Source organism: Protobothrops mucrosquamatus, unplaced genomic scaffold (genome assembly GCF_001527695.2).
Source record: "Protobothrops mucrosquamatus isolate PMUCROS unplaced genomic scaffold, P.Mucros_1.0 scaffold553, whole genome shotgun sequence".
Taxonomy (NCBI): Eukaryota; Metazoa; Chordata; class Lepidosauria; order Squamata; family Viperidae; genus Protobothrops; species Protobothrops mucrosquamatus.
The window spans coordinates 174431-199286 of NW_015386856.1; the positions used below are offsets into that span (position 1 = coordinate 174431).

The following is a 24856-nucleotide window of genomic DNA, read 5'->3' on the forward strand; positions in this document are numbered from 1 at the left end:
TTAGGGGCTGGTTGCGGTGAAGGCGAGGAGCCCTCTTAGAGACGAGCCTCCCCCTTCCCTTTAGTGTGGGCTGGGGTCTCTGCTCAGACCTGGCCTCTTCGGCTGGCCTACAAGGGACTCTGTTGAGAAGACACCGCCCGCCCCCCCGCCGTTCTCGGCAGCCGATTTGCACCCGCCCGGGCGGCCCTGCCAGAGGGGGTCCTGGGCTTGTCCCCAAAGGGTTGGCAGGAGGGCAGACGGGCGCCGGGCAGCCAGTCCCTCGTGAGAGAGGAGAGAAGCCGTCTCAAGGTCACCTCTCCAGGCCTGAGGAAGCCCTCCGGTGTGTGCAGGGCGTTTGCTTGAGCCAGGAGCCCAGCCGATGACCTAAAGCGCACCTTCTCCAGGACCCCTTGCCCTCCCCCCCATTTGCAAATGCTTAATGACCCTAATTGGGCTGGTGACCCCAGTGCCAAGTGGAGCGGTTGTTAGGGGAAACATCACCCCACCAAGCTGACTTAACCAATGGCAGCTCCGGCAGTCCCAGTTTGGTTGTTAACAAATCACCAGCAGTCCTTAACTGAGGAATTGCAGGGACACCCCCCCCCCAGCTTCCCCATTGACTTTGCTCATCAGAAGCTGCCTGGGGAGGTCGCAAAGGGCAATCACCTGACTACGGGGATGCTGCAACAGGTGTAAGTGTCAGGATGGGTGGAAAGTCATTTTTTTCAGTGTTGTTATCACTTCACTAAATAAGCGGTTGTTACGTGAGAACTACCTGTAGCTCCTTGGCCTTCATCCAGGCCTGGGGACTGGAAGCTTAGCCGGAAGGTCCCTTTCCCCTTCCTGTGGTATTCAAATCAGCTTCCTCTGGATCCAAAGAGGTCTGGGTTATTATTTATTTATTTAGCTAAACCCCACCTTTATTATTTTCATAAATAACTCAAGGCACTTTCCTCCTCCTAATTTCCCCAGAAAACAACCCTGTGAGGTGGGTTGGGTTGAGAGAGTATGAGTGGCCCACAGTCACCACCGGCTGGCTTTCATGCCAAAGGTGGGACTAGAACTCGCCACCTCCTGGTTTCTAGCCTGGTCAACCCTCCGCCTGCTTTCCCTCTCTCTGGGAGCCCTCTTGGCTGGATTTTGGCCCTCTTGCGGCTTAGCTCCCCTCCCCCTTTGCCCTCCTGACCTCCTTCTGACCCTTCCCAGATGGTCCGGAGCTCCTCCTCCCTCTCCAATAAGCTCCTCCTTCTGTTTCTCCTCCTCCTCCTCCTCTGCTTCCTCCTGGAAGTGGCCTGGAGGCTGCTCTCTCCTTACCCTCCTCCTTCGCAGGGGGGCTGTGCTGAGGCTCCGCCACCCTTGCGGTGCGTGAAGGTTTCCCCAGCTGTTTCTTGGGTTTGTTAAAATCGGCCCTGCCGGTTCCTGCTTGACTCTTTTCACCGTGCTTTTGTTAAAATCGAGATCTCCTTGGAGTTGTGTGGCTGCTTCCACCCATTTTAGAGGGGACCAAATCCAAGTCATCCGACTCCTTTACTGCCCCCACCTTCCTTTTTGGGAGACAAAATGATCCTCGCTACAAGAATTCCTCCGACTTCTCCTGACTTCCGGCTTGGATCTCTCTTTGAGAAGTTTGCTCTCCTTTCATATGTGGTGGACTTGTAAGGTTATTAAGGCCTTTTGGATACAATTGTGGTGGAACTTACAGCAAATCTTTAAAAAAAGGATTATCTTTCTCCCACAGCTGTTTCTTTTAGGTATTGTGCAAGATTTAGATGCAAAAGAGATAAATTTGATGCTTTATTGTTTAACTGCTGCTCGTTTGCTGATAGCCCAAAATTGGAAGAGCCCAATTCTGCCTACAATGGAAGACTGGAGATTGAAAGTTTCGAATCTTGCTGAAATGGCAAAGATNGGGGGGGGGATTTTACTTTTTATTCTGTTTATCTATGATTATAATTGTTTTTTATGATGAAAAATAATAAAAAATTTCTTTGGGAAAAAAAAAAGAAGTTTGCTCTCCGTGCTTCTTATCCTGCCCTCAGGGGCTTTGGAGAATAAGTTTACAGACAGGTGAATCCATTCCGGATAACCAGCGCGTTCCTGCCGCTTCCTCTGGGGGAGGGGGATGCCCGAGAGCACCGTTCTGCCCCACCAGGAGCCTCCCCCTCACCTGGCCTGCCCTCTGCCGTGAGGGTGGCAGCCTCACCTGCTGTTGCGCACACAAGATGCTTCCTCTGTACTTTGCTTGCCCTTTTACTAGTAGGAGTATTTCTGGTGGGGCAACATCCATTGGCAGCTATAAACGCAAGAGCAGCCCAACTCAATGGTGGGGGGAGGGGAGGAGGAAGTGGGGTGCAAAGGCGAGGAGGGGGGAGGGAAGCGTCGGGCAGGTTGACCTTCCTCGCCATCCCTTCCACAGCCATTATATGCCGGTGTTCGCCGATTGCCTGGGCTGAAAGGCGGCAAATGGGAGGGGACAGAAGCGGGACCCCCCACACCCCACCCGACAGTAGCCTGTGTTGGGGAGCGGGCCACCGCGTCAGCATCGTGGCTCAGAAGGCAAGCCGCCCCCGCCGCGAAGCTCCGCATCCAGCGCGGGTCGCGGGACAGACGGGGGGGGGGGCGGCGGCAGCGCGCTGGGTTGCCCCTCCCGAGGGAGGCGAAGGCGCCGCTCCTTCTCGCGCCCCGTTCCGGCTCCGCGCAGCGTCCATTTCTTTCGCAGCCGGGAGGTGAGGGGGTCTCCGGGGCGGCGGCCAGCCCGGGGACAGGGAGGACCGGGCGCATAATTGAGCCAAGCTCGCGGTCCGATTTGGCTTCCTTCCCCTCTCTCGGCGCCGCCCTTATTTGTCTCTTGGGTTCGCACGACGGGAGACGCCCGCGCGGAGCTTCCCCGTGGCGGGTCCGGTGCCCGCAGCCGGCGCTCCCTCCTGGCCGGCTCCGTCAAGCCGGGCGGCCCAAAGCGGCTGCCAGCCGGCCCCCAGCACGCGGCCGCGCGTATCGGGCCACGCGGGGCCTCCCTGGGCCTCCGCGTTCGCCCCGGCAGCCCCGGCTCGCGCTCTCTGCCCGCGCAGACTGAGATCGCGCGCACGCCGGGGAAACGGCCGGCCCTGCCGGCTGCAAAGAAGGCGGGACGCGGAGGGGTGGAGCGGGGGCGGCTGAGCTATCCCCCCCCCCGCCGCCTTTCTGCGAATCCCGCGTGGGGCGAGCTGCCTGCCAGACGAACGTCGGGGAGTCTTTGAAGCCGGCCGGCCGGTCAGAAAACCCGCAGGCAGCGCGCTACGGGCGCTCGGGGGTCGCTTCTGCTCCTGGCCGCGAAGCTGGCCCGGGCGCGCTGACCCCGAATCCACCGGCCGGTCTTTTCCCCGATCGCATTTAGATTTATTAGCATCGGCATTATTTTAATTTGGACCTGTCGCCGGACTCTTTAGGCATGCTTCACAAATGATTTAAAACATGACAATAAAAGCAACCATGAACAAAATCGAAATGGCAGGACAACCACCTGGAGGGAAAGAAATGAAAACAACCCGGTTCAAAGCACTAGCAGGTGGGGGCCTTCCAGATCCGGGGTGTGTGTGTGTGCGGAGGAACCTCACTCCGGAGAAGAGGCGGTGAACGCAGACGCTCAGGGTGGAAATTAAGACAGTGGAAACCCAGCTCTCTCTCTCTGGGGCTGGGAGGCTCAGCTGACCAGAGAAATCCCAGGACAGGCTGCTTCTTTCAGGCTGACCAAGCTGGAGGATTGAACAAGAAGTATGAGGAGGCTGTCTGGATGCTGTGTGGTCAAGGGACGGTACGGCAGGTGCCCCAGGCTGTCCAGGTGGCCCATCTGGACCCAGGGCCTCTGAAGATGACCTCTTTCTTGACCTTTCCATCCCTTCTTCTATTCAGGAGCTTAAGAAGGCTGTTCTTTCACGCAACAAGCACCCTGCAAGGTAGGCCGAGTTTCTGTGGCTGAGGATAAAGTTGAACCCAGGTCTCCCTGGGCCCAGCCCTGCTGTCCAACACCTTTGTGGGTAACAGATTAATCTGTGGTGGCCAAAACCCCGGAGGAGTTTGGTAGCTCCTTTTCTGACTCCCATTTTATTCAGAATTGGCAGAAGCTTCCATGGACTTGCTCTCTTCCTACAGTCGCATTTGTGAATTAGAAAAGATTCATCTAGACTCCTCCTGAGCGGAGGGAGGGTGAGGCCTCCTTCACTGCAGCGTTCAAGAAATTGCACTGAGACAGGCAGCCCGTACAAATGGGGGGGGGAACGGGGGAGGTAAGCGCCAGTGAGGCTGATGGGAGGCCTGGGCTCCCCCCTGACCACCGTCTGTCCCAAAGGGGCTTTTTTTCTGGAGGCAGCTGGACTTTCAAGCGAAACATCTTGGATGAGGAGTGAAACATCTTCAAAAGAAACACAAGAAAGTCCAATTGCCTCCAGAAAAAAAAGCCCCTTCGGGACAGACCATGACCTGGAAGACGGAGAATCTCCGTAGACATTTGACCACGGTCTGGCACATTGGCGCTGCTGCATGGTGGGCAGGATCCAGGCTGGGGCTGGTAGCGGGCACCTCTCCAACCCCGTACCAGACTGCTACCTGGGGGGCCTGCTTGATCTTTAAACCTCCTCCCCCCTCTTGATCAGCCCCCAAAGCAGGCTCCCTTCCTATTCTGCTCTTCCATGGAACCCCTCCCCCCTCCCTCCTCCCCCCATTGCTGCCACCCTTCCCTCGCCCACTCCGGCTCCCTCCTGCAGGGGCTGAGCTCACTCTGTCGGCAGGCCAAGAACAAGTCGGGCAGTATCAAGGGGTGCTGCACCTGCGGAAGAGGCGCTCTCTGGGTGTGCCACTTTTCTGGAAATATCACCTCTGCCCTGCATGCTCTGGGGCCTTTGATGTGGGCCAGCCCCACCTGTTTCCTCCTTTCCTTGTTTTGCTGCTCTAATTGCAGCTGGGTGGGGGACCACCCAGGAATTCCTGGGCTGTGGCTGGGAAGCATCCAGGAAGCAGCAGTGGTCCCCAAGCTTCAGCGAGGCCGCCCTCAAGAATCGCGCGCACACACACACACACACACCCTGGGACGTCATCCCGGTCCTTCCTTTTCGGTAGAGGGACTGGCCTCCTGCCTGGCCTAAGCATCCTCTGGGGCTGCCGGTCAGTTTCTTGCTGTGCCCAGTTCTTGCTGCTGGTCTTCCCCCCATAAAGAAACCCCTGACGAACCCTAAGCTAACTTACATTTCTGGGATGGTTCTCCCCTCCCCCCGGGCTCCCAACCCCCTCCCTTCTCCTGAGGGTTGGGGATTTTCAGCAGAAACAGGTAGGAAGGTGGTTAAGACGGGTAGATTGCACGGCCCCCTCCCACTGCTGCCGGAGGCCCTGCTGGGAAGCCTCTGCTTGTATCAGAGGTGGGGGGGGGCTTATCAGAAGGGAAGTTGGGGAGCGGCTGCTGCCTGCGGGGGGGTGGTGGTGGAGTGGGAGACATCCAGGGCTGGAGGACTGCAGCGCTCAAGGGGCGCCTCTCCCTGGGCCACACCGGGTGACTCGGAGAGGGCTGCAGCCCCCCCCAGGAGGATTTAGCTGAGCTCTGGGAGGTCCAGCCCCATTCCCCAGGAGAGGGTCAAGGACTGGGTGGCTGAGAAAGGAGGGGGGGCGGCTCTTCTGGAGAGCCCCAGCCAAGGGCCGCTCTCTCTGCATCCCTCCGCCTGGGAGAAACTGACCCTTGATTCGCGGACAGGAGGGACGGTGACCAGCCAGGCAGATTCTTGGAAAGAGGAAGTTGCCATTGGGTTATCCACATCCACTTTTTATTGGCAGAGAGCAAAATTAAACAGATTGTTTCACAAGGCAAAAAGCACCTGAGTCCCCCCCGCCCCCCCCCCAGTCCCTGCACTCACGCCACAGCCCCACTGCAGCACCTGGGCTTCCCCTCCTTCCCCCACTGCTGCTCTCCAGCCACATCTGCAGCTCCCACGCCAGCTCTTGGCCAAAGTCCAGTGAGCGAGCGCCTGGTCCCTCCTGCGTGGCTTTGTCCCTGGACAGCTGACCTGACCTGAGCGCACCCCGCCCCACCCAGGGGCTGGATGGGATGCTGGGGGAGTTGCCCACCGGCCGATTTCATTCTGGGTCGCCTCTTGCCAGCAGGGCAGGGCCTGCCCGTCCTGCAGTTCCTGGCCCTGGCAGGACCCTCCCCATGGCCTCAGGACAGCAGTGTCCCCACAGGAGCAGGCTAAGGCCTCCCTCGCCCCTGGCAGACCCCTGGCCAGTTAGCAGAGGTCAGGCTGATCCTCCACCTGGGGACCTGGGAGGGGCCAGGAGGGATGGGGGTCCCAAGCACAGTGCGGTCTTTGAACAACCTTTGGGAGCATCCCAGGGAGGAGAACGCTTGACCTGCAGGCACAGGACTGGGCCGAGGGCTGACCGATCTGAGAAAAAGGCCCCCCTCCTTGCCAGCCCCAGCCAAGGTGAAGGGAAGGCTGCCAGGCGAGGGATTCCTGCCAAAGGGACTCGGGCAAAGATATAAGGCCCATCACCACCATCACCACCGCCGCCGCCACCCTGGTCAGGCTCTTCCACCCAGGGGCAGATACGTGCCACACCAAAGCCTCAGCCCCGGTCACCAAAGCACCTACCTCGTTCCCATAATGTGTGGTGCCCAAACGAACCCCACGATGGCTTAACGTGATGCGCAAAGATGATGCCCCAGTTCCCTACGGGTGGACGGTCCAGCCCCTTTCAGCCTAGCCGAACCCATGACACAAACCAGCCTCTGGCTCAGCCTCCCACTGGTTCCCTGGATCCACCGCCCCTCTCTAAGACCCCAGGAGAACCTCCCCCTCCTCCCCCGGTAGACCCTCCAGCAGACCCTCCCCGCCCCAGCACTTTCCCTTCAGGGCTGCCTGTCAGTGTCCTGCCCCCACATCCCCTCCCCAGCATTGGGAGTAAGACTCCAAGCTCCAGAATCTGCCCAAGGCCTATTCTGGCTTTTGCTCAGCCCCTTGGACCACGGTGGTGGTCATGGTGACCTCGCTGTAGGTCACCTTTCCATTGTTCTGGGCTTCTTGTTCCTGAGGGCACAGGAGGTCTTGCATGGAGGCCCTGGGGGGGCCAAACATCATGTACGAAGCCTCCCGGGGCAGCAGGGGGAAGAGGGGCGGGATGCTGAGCATATTCTTCTGGCTGTGGGCCTCCGTGATGAGGGCGGTGAGGGCAGCCAGCAGGTCCTGGTTGTTCAGCGCCCCCGTGGCGTACCTGGTCAGGAGCTCCTGCCGCTTGGCCTCCGAGACGTAGTTAGAGAAGAGCAGGTCCCACACCGTCACCCTCCGGCCTTGGAACTCCCCAACGGGAAACTCAAAGGTTAGACTTTCCACGGTTCTCTCCCGGAGCGTCTCGACGGAGACCTCAGCCACCCCGGCTTCTTTCAGGCTGTGGCAAGGAGGGCTGCTTCCATGCCGGTCTTCTTTAGCCTTTTCTTCACAAAGTTTGGTTACGACCGCCATGACGATGGTTTCCATTTGGTCAGCTGAGAGAATTCCAATCCGGTACAGCTTCAGGACTTCCTTCCTCTTCTTCTCTGGGAAGTACTTGGAGTGAAGCAAGTTCCAGAGAGAGACCTTCCGCCCAGCGAATTCCCCCACAGGAACCTCCACCATTCTCGATTTCAAGACTTTGTCCTTCTTCTTCTGGTCCTCGTCGCCATCGTCCTCATCATCTTCCTCCTCCTCCTCCTCCTCTTCCTCTCCTTCCCCCTCAAACGATACACTGGGAGGACAAAGCGAGCCCTGGGATGAAGCCTTTGCGCCAGTTCTGGGAGCTGTTTTCTCCAGAGTCGAGAAGAGGTCGTGCAGCGAAGCCAGGATGGTGAGCATGGAGGCCATCTCCTGCACGGTGAAGGCCCCTTCCCGGTACTTCCTCAGGAGCTCCTCCCCTTTGTCTCTCGTGATGTACTGAGAGGAGAGAAGGTCCCACACAGACATCTGCTGCCCCCGGAGCTCTCCCGCAGGGATGATGACCATCTTGGCCTTCAGCAAGTCATCGGCCGGCTGGGAGGTGGAGGAGCTTGAAACTGCCGCAACCTCCTTGCTCCTCAAGGCTTCCTGGCTCCGACCCTTAATCCTTACCACGAACCTCTTCCTACTGGCCTCTACTTTCTCCAGGGTGCTCCTCACAGCTTCCACCATCTGCTTAGGGCTCAGTACCCCTGACCCGTAGAGCTCCAGCAGCTCCTGCCTTTTCTCACGGGAAAAATACTTAGAGAAGAGAAGATCCAGCACAGACATGTTTTGCCCTTTGAATTGGCCAGCGGTTACTGGGATCTGGATCAGCTTTAAGGATTGCTGTGCTTGGGTCTCCTGGGGCTCACACCCCCTCTCGTCCTCCTGGCCGGCACTCAACACTTTGGCCTTCTCTTCCTCTACTTTGGCCACTATGGCAGTAACCACCACTTCCATCTGGTCAACCGTGAGAACACCGGTCGCAAACAGCTTTAGGAGTTCCTTCCTCTTCCCTTTAGGGATGTACTTGGAATGGAGGAGATCCCACACAGAGATCTTGTGTCCAGAGAACTCCCCAGCTGGCATCATGACCACCCTGGACTTCAGGATCTTTTCTATGACCTCCCTCTCGGAGCTGCACCGGCTTCGATCTCTCTCGCACAAAAGCATCATCTGGATGGGCTTTGACTTGCTTTTGGCCTCCGCCTCGTCAATGATGGAGGTGAGCACCTGCGTCATCTCTTGAAGGGTTATGGAGCCAGATTTGAACTGCTTCAGCAGCTCCTTCCGCTTATTCTGAAGGATGTATCTGGAGAAGAGGAGGTCCCACAAGGAGACTTCCTGACCTTGGAATATCCCAACCTGGACCTTCGCGGTGGCAGACTTCAGGGACTTCCGCGCATTCTCCTCCAGATGGACGCACCCCTTGTCCATCACCTGGAACATCAGCAGCCCAGTCTCCGAGTCCAGGATGCAGCGGGGCAGGAGCTGCAGGTAGGTGAGGTTCTCGCGGGCGTTGGGGTCGAAGCACCTCTTGGTGTGATTGGAGGGGTTGGAGATCAGGTGGAAAATCTCCGCATCCAGGTACCCCCACTTGTAGGCCACCTCCACGGGGAGGCGGTGGCTGTGCATAGGGTGGATGAGTCCCCCCGTGGCCACCTGGGCCTCCAGCAGGCGGATGCCGTGGTCCTTGATCAGGAGGCCTTTCCTCATGGCCTGGAAGAGGGAGATTTTGTTTCCCGAGAAGGGATCCGTGTAACCGGTCACGGCTTTCTCGGCAATCAAGAGCGTGTTGAAGTGATCCCGATCCAGCAGACCCGCGTTCCTGGCATCTCTCACCGAGAGCAGCCGGTTCTTGGCACAGTCCACGATGTAGCCAGAGGCGGCCTGGTGCTCCAGCAGGGCCAGGCCCGTTCCGTGCGTGAGGAGGCCTCTGTGCAGGGCCTGCCGGATGCTCAGCTTTTCCCGGCCAGGCTCCTTGAGGATGCCCGCGATGACCTGATCCTCCCCGGGATCCATCAGGCTAGGGAAGGGCCAGTGGGGTTCTTCACGGACTTGCACAATAGGGGGACCCTCTGGACACCCCGTGGTAGAGCGCTTGTCTCCTGGCATCACTTGGACCTGGATGGAGATATCACGCTGTCTCTGGCGATGGGAGGAGGTGGCAGACGGCTCTGTAGGGAGAGAAAAGGCCAACGGGCTTGGTCAAGGGCAGGCCACAGGCAGCTCAGCCCCCCCTTGGGCTCCTCACCAGCCCCCCCCTTGGGTAGCCTCACCAGGCCAGCAGGCAAGTCCTTCACCCTGAGAGTCAGCCGAAAGGCCATCCCCCACCTGCCAGGGTTTCTGGCCACAGATTTACCCCCTACCCTTTTGTGCCACGTGGCCCAAAGCGAAGGACTCCTCAGCCCCTGGGCGGCAGGCGCAAGGGCCACCCCTGGAGCATGGCCAGAGCAAGGCCACCCTGGACACGGGCAGCTGCCTTGGGAAATGTGGACATAACGCCCCAGCTCCAGCCCTCGGCCAATGGGGCTTTTCCAACCGGCTCCCAGCCCCTCCCCCTGCGCTTGGGGGGCTCTGTGGGGTGACCCAGCCTGCCCCGCGTACCTCAGCCATGCCAGTCGGAGGGTGGCTGCTCAGCGGCTCCTGGCTGCGGCAGGTGCTCCAGCAAAAGGTCAACTGGGCAAAGGGCCCCTTGGCAAGAGGGCTCAGCCCAGCCAGGCAGGAAGCTGAGTGGGAGGCCAGGCATCCACCCCACCCCCCTTTTGCTCCCGGCTGGGAAGGGCCAGTCAAGCCCCAGATGCTGCCAGCTCACCTCTGGTCCCTGCTCTAATTGCTGCCTTGTAGGGCATGACTTGCCCCCTTGGGCCCCGGTGGGGCTCAGGCCTGCCAAGGGCTGCCTCCCCTCCGAGCTCCTTTCTCAAGGCGGATAATTGGCTCACCTGAGGAACAGCTGCCCTGAAAGCAGGCTGCAGAGTGCTACACACACACACACACACACACACACACACACACACACACAAAGAAGCCAAGGCTAGCACCACCAGCAAGCAGGAGCAGCAGCCCTGTCCCCTCTCTTTCTTGGGGGGGGGGCTGGGGTCCATTTCCTCAACCTCATCAAGGAGTGAAGGACCACCGCAGAGGGCCCCATTCTGTCTCTATGGGAGGGGCACTGCCCGGGAGGGGCACTGCCGATGAGGGAGGCGGCAGCACAAGAGCCACCCTTGGGCTTCAGCTGCACGGTGCTGATTGGGGGGGGGGGCTCCTGGACCAACTGCCTTGGGAGGTGACCCTGGCTTGGCCCATCCGGGGCCCTGTTTTGGACGGTCCTTCATCCACGTTTGGGGGAGGCGCCAGCTCTCCGGCCCCGGGCCGGTTGCTCCACCCACCAACCGGCCACACGAGGAAGGCTGAACCGCAGCCCTGGGATGACGCGGAGCGCTTCCCTGCTGGCGGCGACGGTTGTTGTGGCTGAACCCCGGACAATTATTTTGGGGAAGCAGGCCGAGGAGCGGGATACCCCGGAGGGCGGTGAGGCACCCGGATTCCAGGCTGCAGCCCTAATTGCCACTCGGGGAGGGAGGGAGGCAGGCCGGCCGGGCAGGGTGCCGAGTCCTGGGGCAGAGGCGGCCCGACCCATCAGAGGAAGTGACACACCGGGAGCGCAGCGGGGCAGCTCAGGCGCTTCTTGACCTGGGACGGCTGCCCTAATTGTGGGGTGGGGGCGGAGCGGGGCCCGGCTCTCCAGAGGCTTCTCCTGGCCGCAGCAGCCCGCCGCCCTCCCAGGAGACCGGGGCAGCCCCCGCAGAGCTGTCAGGAGGGGCCGGTCAGCCTGGCCGCGACCCCCACTCAGAGTACCCCCCCTCCCATGGGAAGGGTCTGTAGGGACCCGGGGCTCTGCCTGGCCGAGGGACCTTCTCCTCGGAGCGCCGCCGCCGCCGCCAGTTCGGAAAAGCAGCGCGCCTTTCCCGACGCGCGTGACCCTCCGCGCCCAGAGCCTTGTGGTCCCAAGCCTGGCCGGGCGGCGCCCGGGACCGACCTCTGGCGGAAAGGCAGCCGGGGACGCCCCAACGCCTCCGTCTCAAGCGGCCCCTCCGCTCTCGCCCCACCCGGCAAGCGCGACCCCGGCAGCCTCTGCTCCCCGGGGCTGGGACCGGACGAGGGGAAGGCGGGGATCCCCCAGCGAGCGCCCCCTCCCCGCCTTACTTGCAAAGCTGCTACGAGGCTCCGGGCGGCGGTCTCGGCTCTGCTCCTGCTCCGACGGCGGCACGACGGCTCCCTGCTCGGGCGGCCCGGCCTGCCTTTAAAAGCGCGCCCCATCCCAGCCCCGGGGCGACGCAGCGCCGGTCCGGCGGTCACGTGCCGAGCCCTCTTCCCGCGGCCCTCCCTCCTCGCTGGGGAGAGCGGGGCGTTGGCCCTGCCGAGGTCCGCGGCTGCCGGGAAGCTGGAGTTTCTGGAGCCGGGCTGGCAGCCCGCGAGGTCCAGGCGACCCGGAGCTCATCCCCGCCGCGGCCTCCCCCCAGCTGGCAGCCCGCCCGCCTCCCTCCCTCCCTCTGCGGGGCGGGGGGGGGGAAGGCCGCGCGATCGGCCACCGAAAGGGGGGGCGGGCGGGGGTCAGCCGTCCCCTCGGCCTTTCTCTTCGCCTCGCTGCCCCCCGGGGGGAGGCTGGGTGGGGAGGCTGGGTGGGGGTAGTCTGAGTGTTTGACAAATAAGCCAAGCCAGGCGGTTCTTTGGATGCTCAGCCTGGGCTATCCCGAGGGGCGCACAGGGACACAGACCCACCTGCCCTCTTGATTGGGGAGGGGGGAAGGTTCCACAATCAGTCCACCCCCCCCCCCGTTCCTCAAGCCAAAGGAGAGGTGCCCCGGTTTTGCCCTTTTGGGAAGGCGGTGGCCAGCTCCAGATGCCCAAGGCCGGAGAGCAAAGGGAGGGGGGAGCAGCCGGCCCTCCCTGCCAGCCCAATCCCTCCCCCCATCAAGTCCACCAGGCAGAGCCGAGAGGAAGGGGCCTTAGCCCTCAAGGGGGCAGCCAGCCAAAAGTTGTGCTGTCCTGCGGAGGCCATCTGGGCTGAATTTGACCCAGTTCCCCCTGAGGAAGTGGACAGGCTGTTTGAGTGGCAGTTTTCTGCCATTTCTTTATTAGACCTCTGTCCCTCCTGCTGGTCAAGGTCTCCAGGGAACTGACATGGAGCCAGTCAGGGTGTGTGTGTGTGTGTGTGTGTGTGCGCGCGCGCGCTTTTTTGTTGGGGAGGATGGTTTTGCCTGCCTTGAAGGAAATGGTGGTTCCTGCCCCCCCCCAGCGGTCATCACTGCTCCTGGCATCATTGGATAATTTTGTCCAGTGCCCAAACTTCCCTTCCTGGAGGGGGGGTCCTTGGAAGACAGAAGTTCTGCAACCTCAAGTGTCTCTGGAGAAAGGGCTTGTCTTGACCTGTCAAGGTCCATGGCTCCAGGCCCAGATGTCGCCCCAAGAAACCATCGGCTGCCCTTGTGGAGGCAGGCCTGGGATGGGAACGGGGCCGGCCTGCCCCAGCCCATCTCCTTGGCTTTCCACACTGGGGGTTGTGGCATCCTTCTGAGCCAGCGGCCGATGGTGGTGGGGGGGGAGAGATAGGAGGCGCTCTACTTCTGTGGTTCTACTCCTTTCTCCAAGGCCAGTTTGGGGGGGAGGAGGGGGAGGGAGGTCCAGCCCTAGGCCCTTGTTGCCTGCTCCTCTCCATCCAGCTTGCAACCGTCTCTGGGCCCTTAGTCAATTAGGGTCCGATATATCATGGGTCAATGGATGACCTCGCCCAGACTTGAGAAGGTTGAGAAGGAGGAGCGAGGCTCAGCCTCTTCCCCATCCGCCTGCCTGGAACCAGCTCCAGACACAGGAGGAGACCCATTATAAGGCCAGGCTTTCCACTCATGATCCGTCGGAAGGATGCCATCAAGGACACCACCCCCTTCCCATTCCAGATCCACCTGCAATCATCCGGAAGTACAACGAACATCTTTTCTGTGCTCTGCCTCAGCCTGACTGGAATCAGAATCAGAATAGAGCTGGAAGGGACCTTGGAGGTCTTCTAGTCCAGCCCCTGCTCAAGCAGGAGATCCTATACCATTTCAGACAAGTGGCTGCCCAGTCTCTTCTTAAAAACCTCAAGTGATGAAACACCCACAACTTCTGGAGGCAACTTCTGTTCCACTGGTTAATTGTCCTCCCTCTTAGGAAGTTTCTCCTTAATTCCAGGTTGCTTCCCTCCTTATGAGTTTCCTTCCGTTGTTTCTTGTCTTGCCTTCTGGTGCTTTGGAAAATAAATTGACCCCCTCTTCTTTGTGGCAACTTCTCAAATACTGCTGCTCTCATATCTCCCCTAGTCCTTCTTTTCTCTAGATCAGGGGTGTCAAACTCACAATGTCATGTGACGTGTTGTGACGTATTGCAACTTTTTTGCCATTGCCTGCAATGGGGTGGGCGTGGTTTCGCTATGATGCATCCGGCCCATGGGCCGGCAGTTTGACACCCCTGCTCCAGACTGACCATTCCCAAATCCTGCAACTGTTCTTCATACTGTATGTTTTAGTCTCCAGGCCTTTAATCATTTTAGTTGCTCTTCTTTGCACTTTTTCCAAAGTCTCAACCTCTTTTTTGTAATGTGACCAAAACTGGAGGCAGGTATTCCAGGTGTGGCCGTACTAAGGCTTTATAAAGAGATACTAATACTTCATGTGATTTTGATTCTATGCCTCTGTTTATAAAACCAAGGATTCTATAACCAGACAAATGGCTGTCCAGTTTCTTCTTAAAAACCTCCAGTGTTGGAGCATTCACAGCTTCTGGAGGCAGGTTGTTCCACTGGTTAATTGTTCTAACTGTCAGGAAGTTTCTCCTTAGTTCTAGGTTGCTTCTCTCTTTGGTTAGCTTCCACCCGTTGCTCCTTGTCCTGCCTTCAGGCGCTTTGGAGAACAGATTGACCCCCATTGTGGCAGCCCCTCAAATATTGGAAGACTGCTATTATGTCCTCCCTAGTCCTTCTTTTCTCTAGACTGGCCAAACCCAAATCCTTGCAACCGTTCTTCATATCTTTTAGTCTCTAGGCCTTTAATCATCTTAGTTGCTCTTCTTTGCACTTTTTCCAAAGTCTCAACATCTTTTTTGTAATGTGGTGACCAAAACTGGAGGCAAGTATTCCAGGTGTGGCCATACTAAGGCTTTATAAAGAGATACTAATACTTCATGTGATTTTGATTCTATGCCTCTGTTTATAGAACCAAGGATTGTATTAGCTTTTTTTGGCTGCTGACGCACGGCTAGCTCGTGTTTAAGTGATTGCCCACTAGGACTCCAAGGTCCCTCTCACAGTTACTGTTTTTGAGCCAGGTCTCACTTAATCTGTACTTGTACCTTTGGTTTTTCCTGCCCAGGTGTAAAACCTAGCTTTTCTCCACATTAAATATCATTTTGTTGGATAGGGTCCATTGTTCAATGTGTCAAGATCTTTTTGGATCCTGAGCTTGTCTTCTGGGATGTTGGCTATTCCTGCCAGTTGTGTGTCATTTGCAAATTTGATGTGTTCCCCTTCTATTCCCTCATTTATGTCATTTATGGAGATACTGAAGAGTCTTGGGCCTAAGACAGAGATTTGTGGTACCCCACTGCTTCCTTCCCTCCAGGCCAGGCCCTCCACTTCTGGCCCTCAAGGACTGCAACCCGGCCATCTTCTAAGCAACATTGAAAGGAAGGACTGGAGACCCACTGGGGAGATGGTCCAAAGCTGCTGGGCAGCTGGCAATGGACTCCTGAGAAGGGACATAACAGCATCTCCTCCAAGGCAAGAGAAGCCACTATCTCCTTCAGAGAAGACATGATTGCCACACAGGTCCACGTGTCACCACCCAAGAAGCTTTGACCAACCAAGAGGGATCTGAGCACCTGGTGGCTGCTTCAGTCGATGTAAGGAACCTGTTCACTTCTGCAAGAGCTGCAAGTTCAAGCTCACCCCGGACGATTCCATGCTTCACTTGTCCCGGGAGGACCCGCCTACTCAACATTCAACTCCAAGCAGAGCCAGCTGTTTTTTCTGTCACTTGGCCAAAAGGACCAGTTGGTATAGTGGTTACGGTACTGACCTAGAAACCTCTGGAGATGGTGAATTCCTACTTAGGCATGAAAGGCAGCTGGGTGACCTCGGACCTGTCCCTCTCTCTCAGCCCAACCCACCTCAAGAACCTGTTTTGTTCTGGCAGACATTTCGTGACCCAACCAGATAACATCATCAGTGCTAGAATGGTGGGGTTTGCTCCCTTTTTACACACGAGTGGCCTGCCCCTGCCTTGGGCTTGTGTAATAATAATAATAATAATAATAATAATAATAATAATAATAGTAGTAGTAGTAGTAGTAGTAATAATAATAGTAGTAGTAGTAGTAGTAGTAGTAGTAGTAATAATAATAGTAATAATAATAATAATAAGAATAAGAATAAGAATAATGGAAGGGACCCTGGAGGTCATCAAGTCCAACCCCCTAGTCTTCCACAGGTAGTCCTCGTGTTATGACCTATTGTTTGGTGACTGTTCAAAATTACGACGATGCGGAATGAGGGGGACGTATGACTAGTCTATAAAAGTGCAGCCATTCCAGCATCCCTGCAGTCACAATTGCGATCCAGGGGCTCGAGGGTTCGGCCTGCGATTGCAACGCCGCAGCAAGTCACAGTTGTGTTTCCCCTCCCCCATCTCAACCTTCCATGCCAGCTTCCCACAAGCAAAGTCATCGGGGTGTCAGCAGGGGAGTGGGCTGTCTGCCCCCCCTGTGGCTTCCCTCCAGAGAGTCCCACTGTCGAGTGTGCGGTCCCAGGGCAGCACCCCCTGCCTGCCCACACTCCAGAGCACATGTCAGCCTGGAGCTCATGCCCCCGCCTAGCCGTGCTCCCCAGTACCCACCGGAGGCCCTTTCCAGCCTGCCTACAACTCTTGCCTGGTCACACTCCCTAGGGCCCACAGGGGTCCCTGCCAGCCCACCCGTGCTCCCTAGCATCAGCCCAGGACACCCCTCCACGGCACTCATGCACCTCCCTGTGCTCTGTACCACCTGCCTGCAGCAGCCTCCCCCCCCACACACACACACATCACCAACGCATCCCCGTGCTCCTTGCCTGGGACTCCCACCTCTTCCCCTTAATAGCAATAGCACTTAGACTTATATAGCACTTCACAGGGCTTCTCTAAGCAGTTTACAGAGTCAGCATATATGGCCCCCAACAATCTGGGTCCTCATTTTACCGAAGGCTGAGTCAGCCCTGAGCCGGTGAATCGAACTGCCTGCAGAATTAGCCCGCAGTACTGTCTTCTAACCACTGGGCCACCACGGCTTAATGGCCCTGCAGGCCGCGAGATCAATCGACCAGTGGAGCGGAAGTTGCCTCCAGAAGTTGTGGGTGCTCCATCACTGGAGGCTTTCAGAAAGAGACCGGACAGCCCCTTGTCTGGAATGATATAGGGTCTCCTGCCTGAGCAGAGGGTTGGACTAGAAGACCTCTGAGGTCCCTTCCAGCTCTGTCATTCTATTACTCTAGTATGTTCTAATTTCCAGGACCCAGGTATCTCTTGGATTCGGACAGCAACCAAGACTGCTGGAATTGCCACTGCTAAGCAGAGCTCTTGGGGGACGGGGCACTTTCCATCGCTTAGCCAGGGAAATTACAGGTTGCCTTCATCACCCAAAGCTACCTGTGCAGTATTCCAGCCCCAGGCGAGCTCCCAGTTGCCCACGCCAGGTCAGCCCCCCTCATCCACAATGAGAGCATGTCACAAAAAAAGAGGCTGAGGCCTCTGATCGTCACCATTGTCGTAATTTGGAACAGTTGCCCAACAACTGGTCGTGACACGAGGACTACCTATACAGCACTAGCCCAAGGCAGGGGCAGAGGCCGCTGGCAGGCGAATAGGGAGCAAACCCTTCTGGCACTGAGGGTGCTACCTGCTCGGGAGGAAGGCCAAACCCCTTCCAGATGTCCACTCTGCTTTCCCCAGGAGGGTCTGACCCAGACTCCCACCCTCTCTCCCCATCACACCCTGGATGTTGCTGCTGCCCTCTCTCTCCACCCCCAGCCCCCCAAGCTAAGCCGCTCTGGGCAATATACAAGCTCAAGACCCCCAGGCCTTGAGAAATGCCAGGGGTCTGGAAAGTGGCGGAGGCCGTCCCTGGTGACCTCCCCGGGTGAGGCCCCTGGCCAGGTTGGGCTAACTGCTGGCCCCACAGGCTCTCGGGGGCCCGTTTGTTTCTCAAGTTCATCCTTGCACCCTCCTGGCAGGCCGGCCTGCAGCGCAGTAGTGGAAGCCCAGCATGGAGCTTTATGAAACCCCAGGGCTAAACAACGCCCATAGAACCACCTAGAAGGAGCAAGGCCCAGAGGTTTCCCACCCCCGCTCCCTCGGGGCTGCCGAGAATTCCCCGGAGCCCCTTTGGGCCCTTCCAAGGTCATCGTGCACCGGGCGGCGGCCCAGCCTCTTGTCCGGCAGCCAGACTTGGACTTGCCCCGGAGGCGACGAGCGGCCGCCGTTCTTCAGGGCCCCGCTGGGTCTTCCGCACCAGCAAGGATCGTGGCCGCCTTGGAGCTGCTCAGGCGGCGCCTCCTGCAACCCCCCTGGCCGGCCGCTCCCTCCTGGAATGCAGCGCCGGGGCCGGAGCCTCGCGGGCCCGGCGGAAAGCGCGCTCTCTGCGGCCGCCGGGAGTTTCCGGGCAGGCGGCCGGGGGCTGCTCCGGGGCTCGACCGTTACTCTGGCGGGGCCCACCGGGCACCTCAATCCGCGCCCCTCCTCCCGCCCTCCTTCGCTCGGGGCCTCCTTTGTTGTGGCGCTGGCCGGCGGGGGTCCCCGGCGACGAGCACAGCCGCGGGCGAGCGGAGCGGAGGCGACCCGCCCCAGGCCCTCCCCCTCGGGCCGAGCGTGGCGTTTGGGGTGGCCGGAGGACTCCCCAGCCGCGCCTCGGCCCCAGCGCAACCCTCCTTCCCGACCGGGTCCCGCGGAGGACGGAGGCGGCGCTGAGCTTCGGCTGCCGCCTGCTGGTCGTCCTCCGCGCTCTCCGACTTCCGTGACTCCCTGCTGGGTGCTGGTTGTGGATGATGGGGTTTAGTGTTCAGTTTCACAGGGAGAGCACGAGGCGGGGGGTTCTGGGCTAGCTAACCTTAGGGCTGGACCTTCCCCACGTTGCCCACCGAAGCTCCTCGGATGTTACCAGGCTGCCCTTATCAGGTTCTGCTAGGCATTCCTGAGCATGTGCAAAGTGCTTGAACCCCAGAACCCCTTCTGAGAATCAGCTGTGGGGACCCTGCTCCTGCATTCTGGTCATCGCCAGAGGTCGCCTCCTTCTCCCTGCTTCCAGCGAGGAGTACCCCTCCGCGTTTGGTCAACCATCTCTCTGGAATGGTCTCTGGTTTCCTGCCTGAACAGGGGGTTGGACTAGAAGACCTCCAAGGTCCCTTCCAATTCTGTTACTCCTCAGAGCAATGCCAAAGGTGGCATTTGGCTCAGAGGGGCTGACCGAGCCCCCACAGGGTCCGGAGGGCCCCCACCCTCCCTGGATGGCTGAGCTGAGCAGAGACCTCTGGGAAGGTTCCCCCAACTGAGCCAGGAGAGCAGCCTGGCGGGGGTTGCCCTCTTTGATCCCAGGCCCAGGGGAGGCTTTGTCTCTGTAGCCCAGGGGGGTGAGGGTGAAGGTGAGGGTAGTAATGCCCCCCCCCCCAGGCCTCTGTTCTGAAATGCAGTTTCCCTGGATGCAAGCAGGGCTTTCATTAGGGGACTGTGGGGGCTTTCCTTCTGCTTCCTCCCAGCTTGGTTCAATTATTTTTAAGTGATTAATAGGCCTGGCTGCTATAAGGGACTTTAAAAAGTATTTTTTAACATACTCAGTTGACTGTGTGGCATTTAAAGGGTAAGTATTGTATCTTCTGCAAATAAATTTAATACGCTGATTTACTTGGCCAAATGTATTGAACTTAACAAAATAAGTACAGTACCATCTGCAAATGAATTCAGTAACTGCTATGGAGCTCTTACTTAGAGTCTCCTCTGCGAAGGTGACTATTTGTCTATTACAATAGAGCTCCCACTTCTATAAGTGAACGAAAGGAGAGTATCAGACGAATCTCTATTTAGGTGGGCCTCATAAAAGCAGAAATTCTGAAGAAACATAATTATATGTTTTTATTTTGTGCTCTTGCAAGTTTACGTAAATTACCTGATCTGTTTTTCTGAGAATAATGGACAATTTTTTTTTGCAGAAAACACTTAAGTTTTTTATTACAAAAATAATACTATATTCAATTATTTTCTCAGCAAGCTATTTGTTTCTTTTTGGAATGAATCTAGACTTATCTAGAAATATACTTTTATTGAGATTTAATTTAAGATGGTTAGCTAATTGTTTAGTATCTAAGCTGTGGTCCACAATACATGAAGTGATGAAATGGGCCCATTTGAAGCAGCTTTTGGGGAATTCTTGTCTGGCATGAGAATCTCAAGGTTTCCAGATCCTCTCCCTGTTGCAGTCAACTACATATTAATAAAACCTCCCGAAATTAAGATGTCGAAAAATCTTTATAGAAGTCTCCAGAGAACACATCTGAACCATGTGATTTTCCAGCCGGCATCGGACCTGGCTATCTTCGAGACCGCCTCCTGCCACAGATTACCTCCCACCGACCTGTACGCTCCCACAGAGTGGGTCTCCTCGGGGTGCCGTCAGCCAGACAGTGCCGGCTGGCGACCCCGAGGGGTAGGGCCTTCTCTGTGGGAGCTCCCACCCTCTGGAACGAACTGCCCCCAGAGATCAGGGTGATCCCTGNGTTGTTCCAGCTCGCGGGACTGGCCTAAGGGATTTTAAAGGGGTTTTAATTACTTTTAAATTGGACGTATTTAAATATTTCTTTTTAATCGATTTTTAATTAGATGTATAACATGTTAGCATTTTATCTATTGTCAGCCGCCCTGAGTCCGCAAGGAGAAGGGCGGGATATAAATGTAATTAAATAAATAAATAAATAATTAAATAAAATTTTTCAAACTTTCAGAAACGTCGACTATTTCTGATTTCCTGAAAAGTGCTGCTTAAAACCGGGATCCCTGAGTGAACCATTCAGACAACTGCAGTTCTGCTAAGTAATTATTTACCTCCTACTGAGATGTGGGCTTGTTTGATGTATTTTTAAAATTAGTTTCATCTTGTGTTGTTACTGATGCTTGCTTCATATAATTTTCTTTAAAAACGACTTAAAAGAGTGAGATAAAAGTAGCTCATTAGTTGAAAATTAATGTAGAGTTGAGCAGCTGGAGTGCTGTGGGCTGTGGAGGGCAAGTTTATGGAACTGGCTCTTTGAGAAGTAACCATGCGGCACGGCCTGCTTGGATCCATGGCCGTGGGCTTAATTTGGGTTACTGGAGCGTTTGACCCCCGTATGGAGCCTCTTCCCAAGCAGCACCAGTGTCATTTGAATGACATGCGGGGGACCATTTGAATAGAGATAACATAATCAATAAGAGTTTATATAACAAATACTTTGAAAATATCCACTTTGCTCTAAATTTCTATCAAGGACCCTTCCCGATATCAGATTTGGCATACCACATTTTAATAACCATTTTATTAATTCATTGTTTCTGACCCCAATTCAGAGAATATCCTCCCAGGTCTGCCTGTCCGTTGTTTTTTCAGTTTTAAAAATATAAGTGAGCTTTAAATGGAATTGTGACCCCTTTCAGTTTATTTGTTCCTGCTGAAAAATGTTTAATTTAATGAACACTTGTTCAGTGACTGTTCAAACTTATGACCGCTGAATGAGTAGTGGTTGCAGCCGGTCCTTGGAGCTCTCCAGCCTTCCCTGTGGCCGGCCATGCGATGGCCATCTGGGCGCCTGGCCCTTGACACAGGGTTACAACATCACAGCAACTTTTGCAGCCAGAGGATTGTGATTTCTGACATTCTCAGCTGGCTTCCCACAAGCAAAGTCAGTGGAGAAGCCGGCAGGAAGTCGGAAGTCAGGGTCGTGTGAGGTCCTCACTTGATGACTTATAAGGTCTTAACATTGGCAACCAGGGCTGCTGGAACTGCTGTTGTTAAGTGTTGCATTCCTGTGATGTTGTCTATAACTATGTTTCAATTGCTGTCATAAACCAAGGATTATCTATGTTATCAAAATATTTATCTTGTATCTCCTCTGTGTTGTATTTTTCCCGTAGCATTGCTACTGCTGGTGCAAACAATCTTACAGATCTATACGGCAAAATATTTCAGCTGTATCACTTGAGCCGCCGGTGTTCAGAGAGAGAACCTGGCTTACAGCCCTCACCCCCCCCCCTGGAATCCCTTTGGTCCCAGACGCGCCGGATGGAAGGGAAAACGGCCACTTCGAGTGCTTCCCCCTTTGGGCCCAAAGTGCCCCAAAGGGTCTTCATGTAATCCACATGCCCGCCCCTCCCCCCAATCCATTTTGACAGGAGGTGAACTTTGGTGAGTTCCCAGAGAATTCTGGGCTGGGTTGTTAGCCAGGTGCCCCCCTGCTGCTGCCCCCCCCACTCATCCAGCTCCTTTGTTAATGCTCAGCCTAGTCCGGCTTCCATACTTGCATTCCGTTTGTGTCAGCACATTGGCAAATGCCAAACTGTTTGTAACCAAGCAAACAAAAAATAGGAAAAGACAAGCAAAAGAAATAGCAAAGTCCACCGGTCCCTCCATTTCTTCCTTCTCTTCTTTGTCAACAAACTCCGGCAGGGGGTTCATAGGTTGTGTTCATCCTCTCTGGACCTTGCAATATACAGATTAATTGGCACATAAAAAACCTTCTCCTCATACCTTAATTCTGGTTTGGTTAATTGTTTTGAGAGGGATTAAATGCATCCCTTCTTTGCAAAGTTCTTTGTGAGTCCTGATCCCGCCTTAAGCATGAAAGCCGGCTGGGTGACTTTGGCCCAAACCCTTCCTCTCAGCCCTACCCACCTCACAGGGTTGTTGTTGCAGGGAAAATAGGAGGGGGAAGAAGGATTAGGTATATTCACCAGCTTGAGTTATTTATAAAAATAATAAAGGCAGGATATAAACAGACAAGCATAAAATGGCTTGGCTAAAACAACTTATCTCTTCCAGCTGACACTCTCTGAACAAATTGGCCTCTGGGAGCGACATTCAGAAATTCCAGTTTGGCCAAAGCATCTCCTGGTTTCCGCACTCTTCTGGGCCCAGGACTATTGTCAGAGCTCGGCCGAGGGCTGAAAGTTCCTCCCAGAAGGACATCCGGTCAGAAAGGGAGTCTCAGCCTCCCAGATGGGGAACAAGCCTGGAAAAGACTCTGAATCGGAGGAGGAGGAGGAGGAGGAGGAGGAGGACTCAGTGGGTGGTAAACCATTGAAGCTGGAGGTCTCAAAGGAGGGGGAGGAGGAGGGGGGGGGAGACGTCTATAGCTCCCACAAGAGCAAACTTTGCATGTCTGTCAGAACAATTTGCTAAACAATTCAAGGAAAAGAGAGGCATGGGAAGACTTAGTCAAGCTGTTCCGTCCTTATTCAATGGGCTATGGGTGGAGCTCTTGTTTCTTTTAACCACTGGGGAGACGGGGGGGGGGGGCTTTCAGTTTTTAAGTCTTAAGTAGGGTTTAAACTTTATGTTTTAGGAGACGGGGACTTCATTGGCCCCAGAGGCAACAATCCGCTACTGAAATGCATCAGCCAGATAGAAAATACCCTGCCTGCCTCTGCTCACCCCCCCCACCCCCCCGCCCTTTAGCCACTCTTGGGAACCGGCCTGGATCTGGACCAAATCCCAATGCAATCAAAGGAACTTTAACACATCTTCTTTCTTTTTATTGCCAATGGAAACAGACAAGTCCACTAGCCCAGTTTCATGTAGCTAGCAAGTTGCAGCAGAATTGGAGTCTTGCCCAGTTAGCCCCCCCTCTCCAGTCGGAACCCTCACATCTCTGGGACTGTCCAAGTGCCCCCCCCAGCCCCATAAGCAGTTCCGAGCAGGGCCCATCATTTTGCCTCCTTCAGGAACTGATTTTGTTCTCCTGTGCCTTCAAAAGTATCTCAGTTCTGGAAAACCAAAGTCAGAGTGGAAATAATGGCGGTGGGGGTGGGGAGTGAGAAGGCTGGAAAGCAAGCCTGGGGGAAAATGCCACTGCCCACCCCAGCCAGATGCAGTAGCAGAGGAGGGGGAGGCGGGTGGGGTGGCAAACGGAGAGGCTGCGCTTGGTGGGGGTGGCCAGAGGCGCCTGGCTGATTGGGGAGAAGAGAATCGGGGGGCTCCAGTGAGATGCCCCCATTGCTTATGGGTCACCCCCTTGGTCCTGTCTCTCCTTTCGACGCACGTCCCTTTTCTTGGTCTCTCGCTTCTCCCGCTGGCTTTCCGCTTCTTCCAGCAGGACAGTGATTCTGCTTATCATGTCCTCAATGGGTAAAGCCCCCGCTCTGTACAGTTCAAGGAGTTCCTGCCTATTATCCTGAGGGACGTATTTAGAGAAGAGGAGATCCAGGACACACACACGTTGCCCCTGGTATTCTCCCACTGTCACGGGGACCAGAGTCGTCCTCAAAGTCTTCTTCAGTTGCAGCTGCCGAGCCTGGGACTCGCCGTCTTCTGCCGCGGTGGAATCAGGACTGCCGCTTGCTGAGCAGCCTCCGCTCGGCATCTCTCTCCCCTCCTTGTCACGGTGAATGATATCAGACACCACAGACTCCATCTGATCAAGGTTGAGATCGCCAAACTGATGGAGCCGCAGCAGCTCCTTCTGCTTCTCCTTGGAAACGTAATGGGAATGCAGTACATCCCACAACGAAGCTTCTTTTCCAGGGAAATCAGCAACAGGGAAATTTAACAATCGAGACTTTAAAGCACTCTGCGAGTGAAAGGGGCTTTTTGCCAAAGACTCCTCAGAGCTTTTGGGGGAGGAAATATATCCCTGTGCAGATTCGCAGAAGACAGAAGCCCCATCAGTTGAGGTCCCCATTTGTGTAATCGCAGCAGACATGCCCTGGGCAGTTCCTGGGACGCTAAAGGTCGATCCTTGAGATTCAAGGAGACTTATTTCCTGACTGTGGTTAGAGACGCACCTGGAAAAGAAAGGATCCCAGACAGAGGTTTTCTGATCCTGGATATCACGGACAATGGCATTGATATTCTCCAACTCCAAAGTATACTGAAAAAGGTCATACCGTGAAGGATATTGATTTCCTGATTTCATTTCCTCTGTCTTATTGACAATGGCGGAGACCACGGTCTCCATCTGGTCAATGGTGAGGATGCCCGATTGGTATAGTTGTAGCAGCTCCTTCCTTTTCTCCTCAGGGATGTACTTGGAATGAAGCACCTCCCACACCGACACTTTACGCCCGTGAAACGCCGCAGCGGTGACCTCCACCATTCGGGACTTCAGA

The 24856-nt window shown here is 56.1% G+C and overlaps 1 protein-coding gene across 1 annotated transcript in view; it reads right to left on the reverse strand.

The window, feature by feature from the left end:
- Positions 1-6932: 6932 nt before the first annotated feature.
- EPPK1 (epiplakin 1) overlaps positions 6933-24856 on the reverse strand; it is a 65121-nt gene continuing 47197 nt past the window's right edge. The window contains exons 23-25 of the mRNA XM_029284377.1: positions 23760-24771; positions 8086-9625; positions 6933-8040 (exon numbers count right to left, since the gene is read on the reverse strand). Coding sequence (XP_029140210.1) covers positions 6933-8040; positions 8086-9625; positions 23760-24771 — 3660 coding nt within the window. The remainder of the gene's footprint in view (positions 8041-8085; positions 9626-23759; positions 24772-24856) is intronic.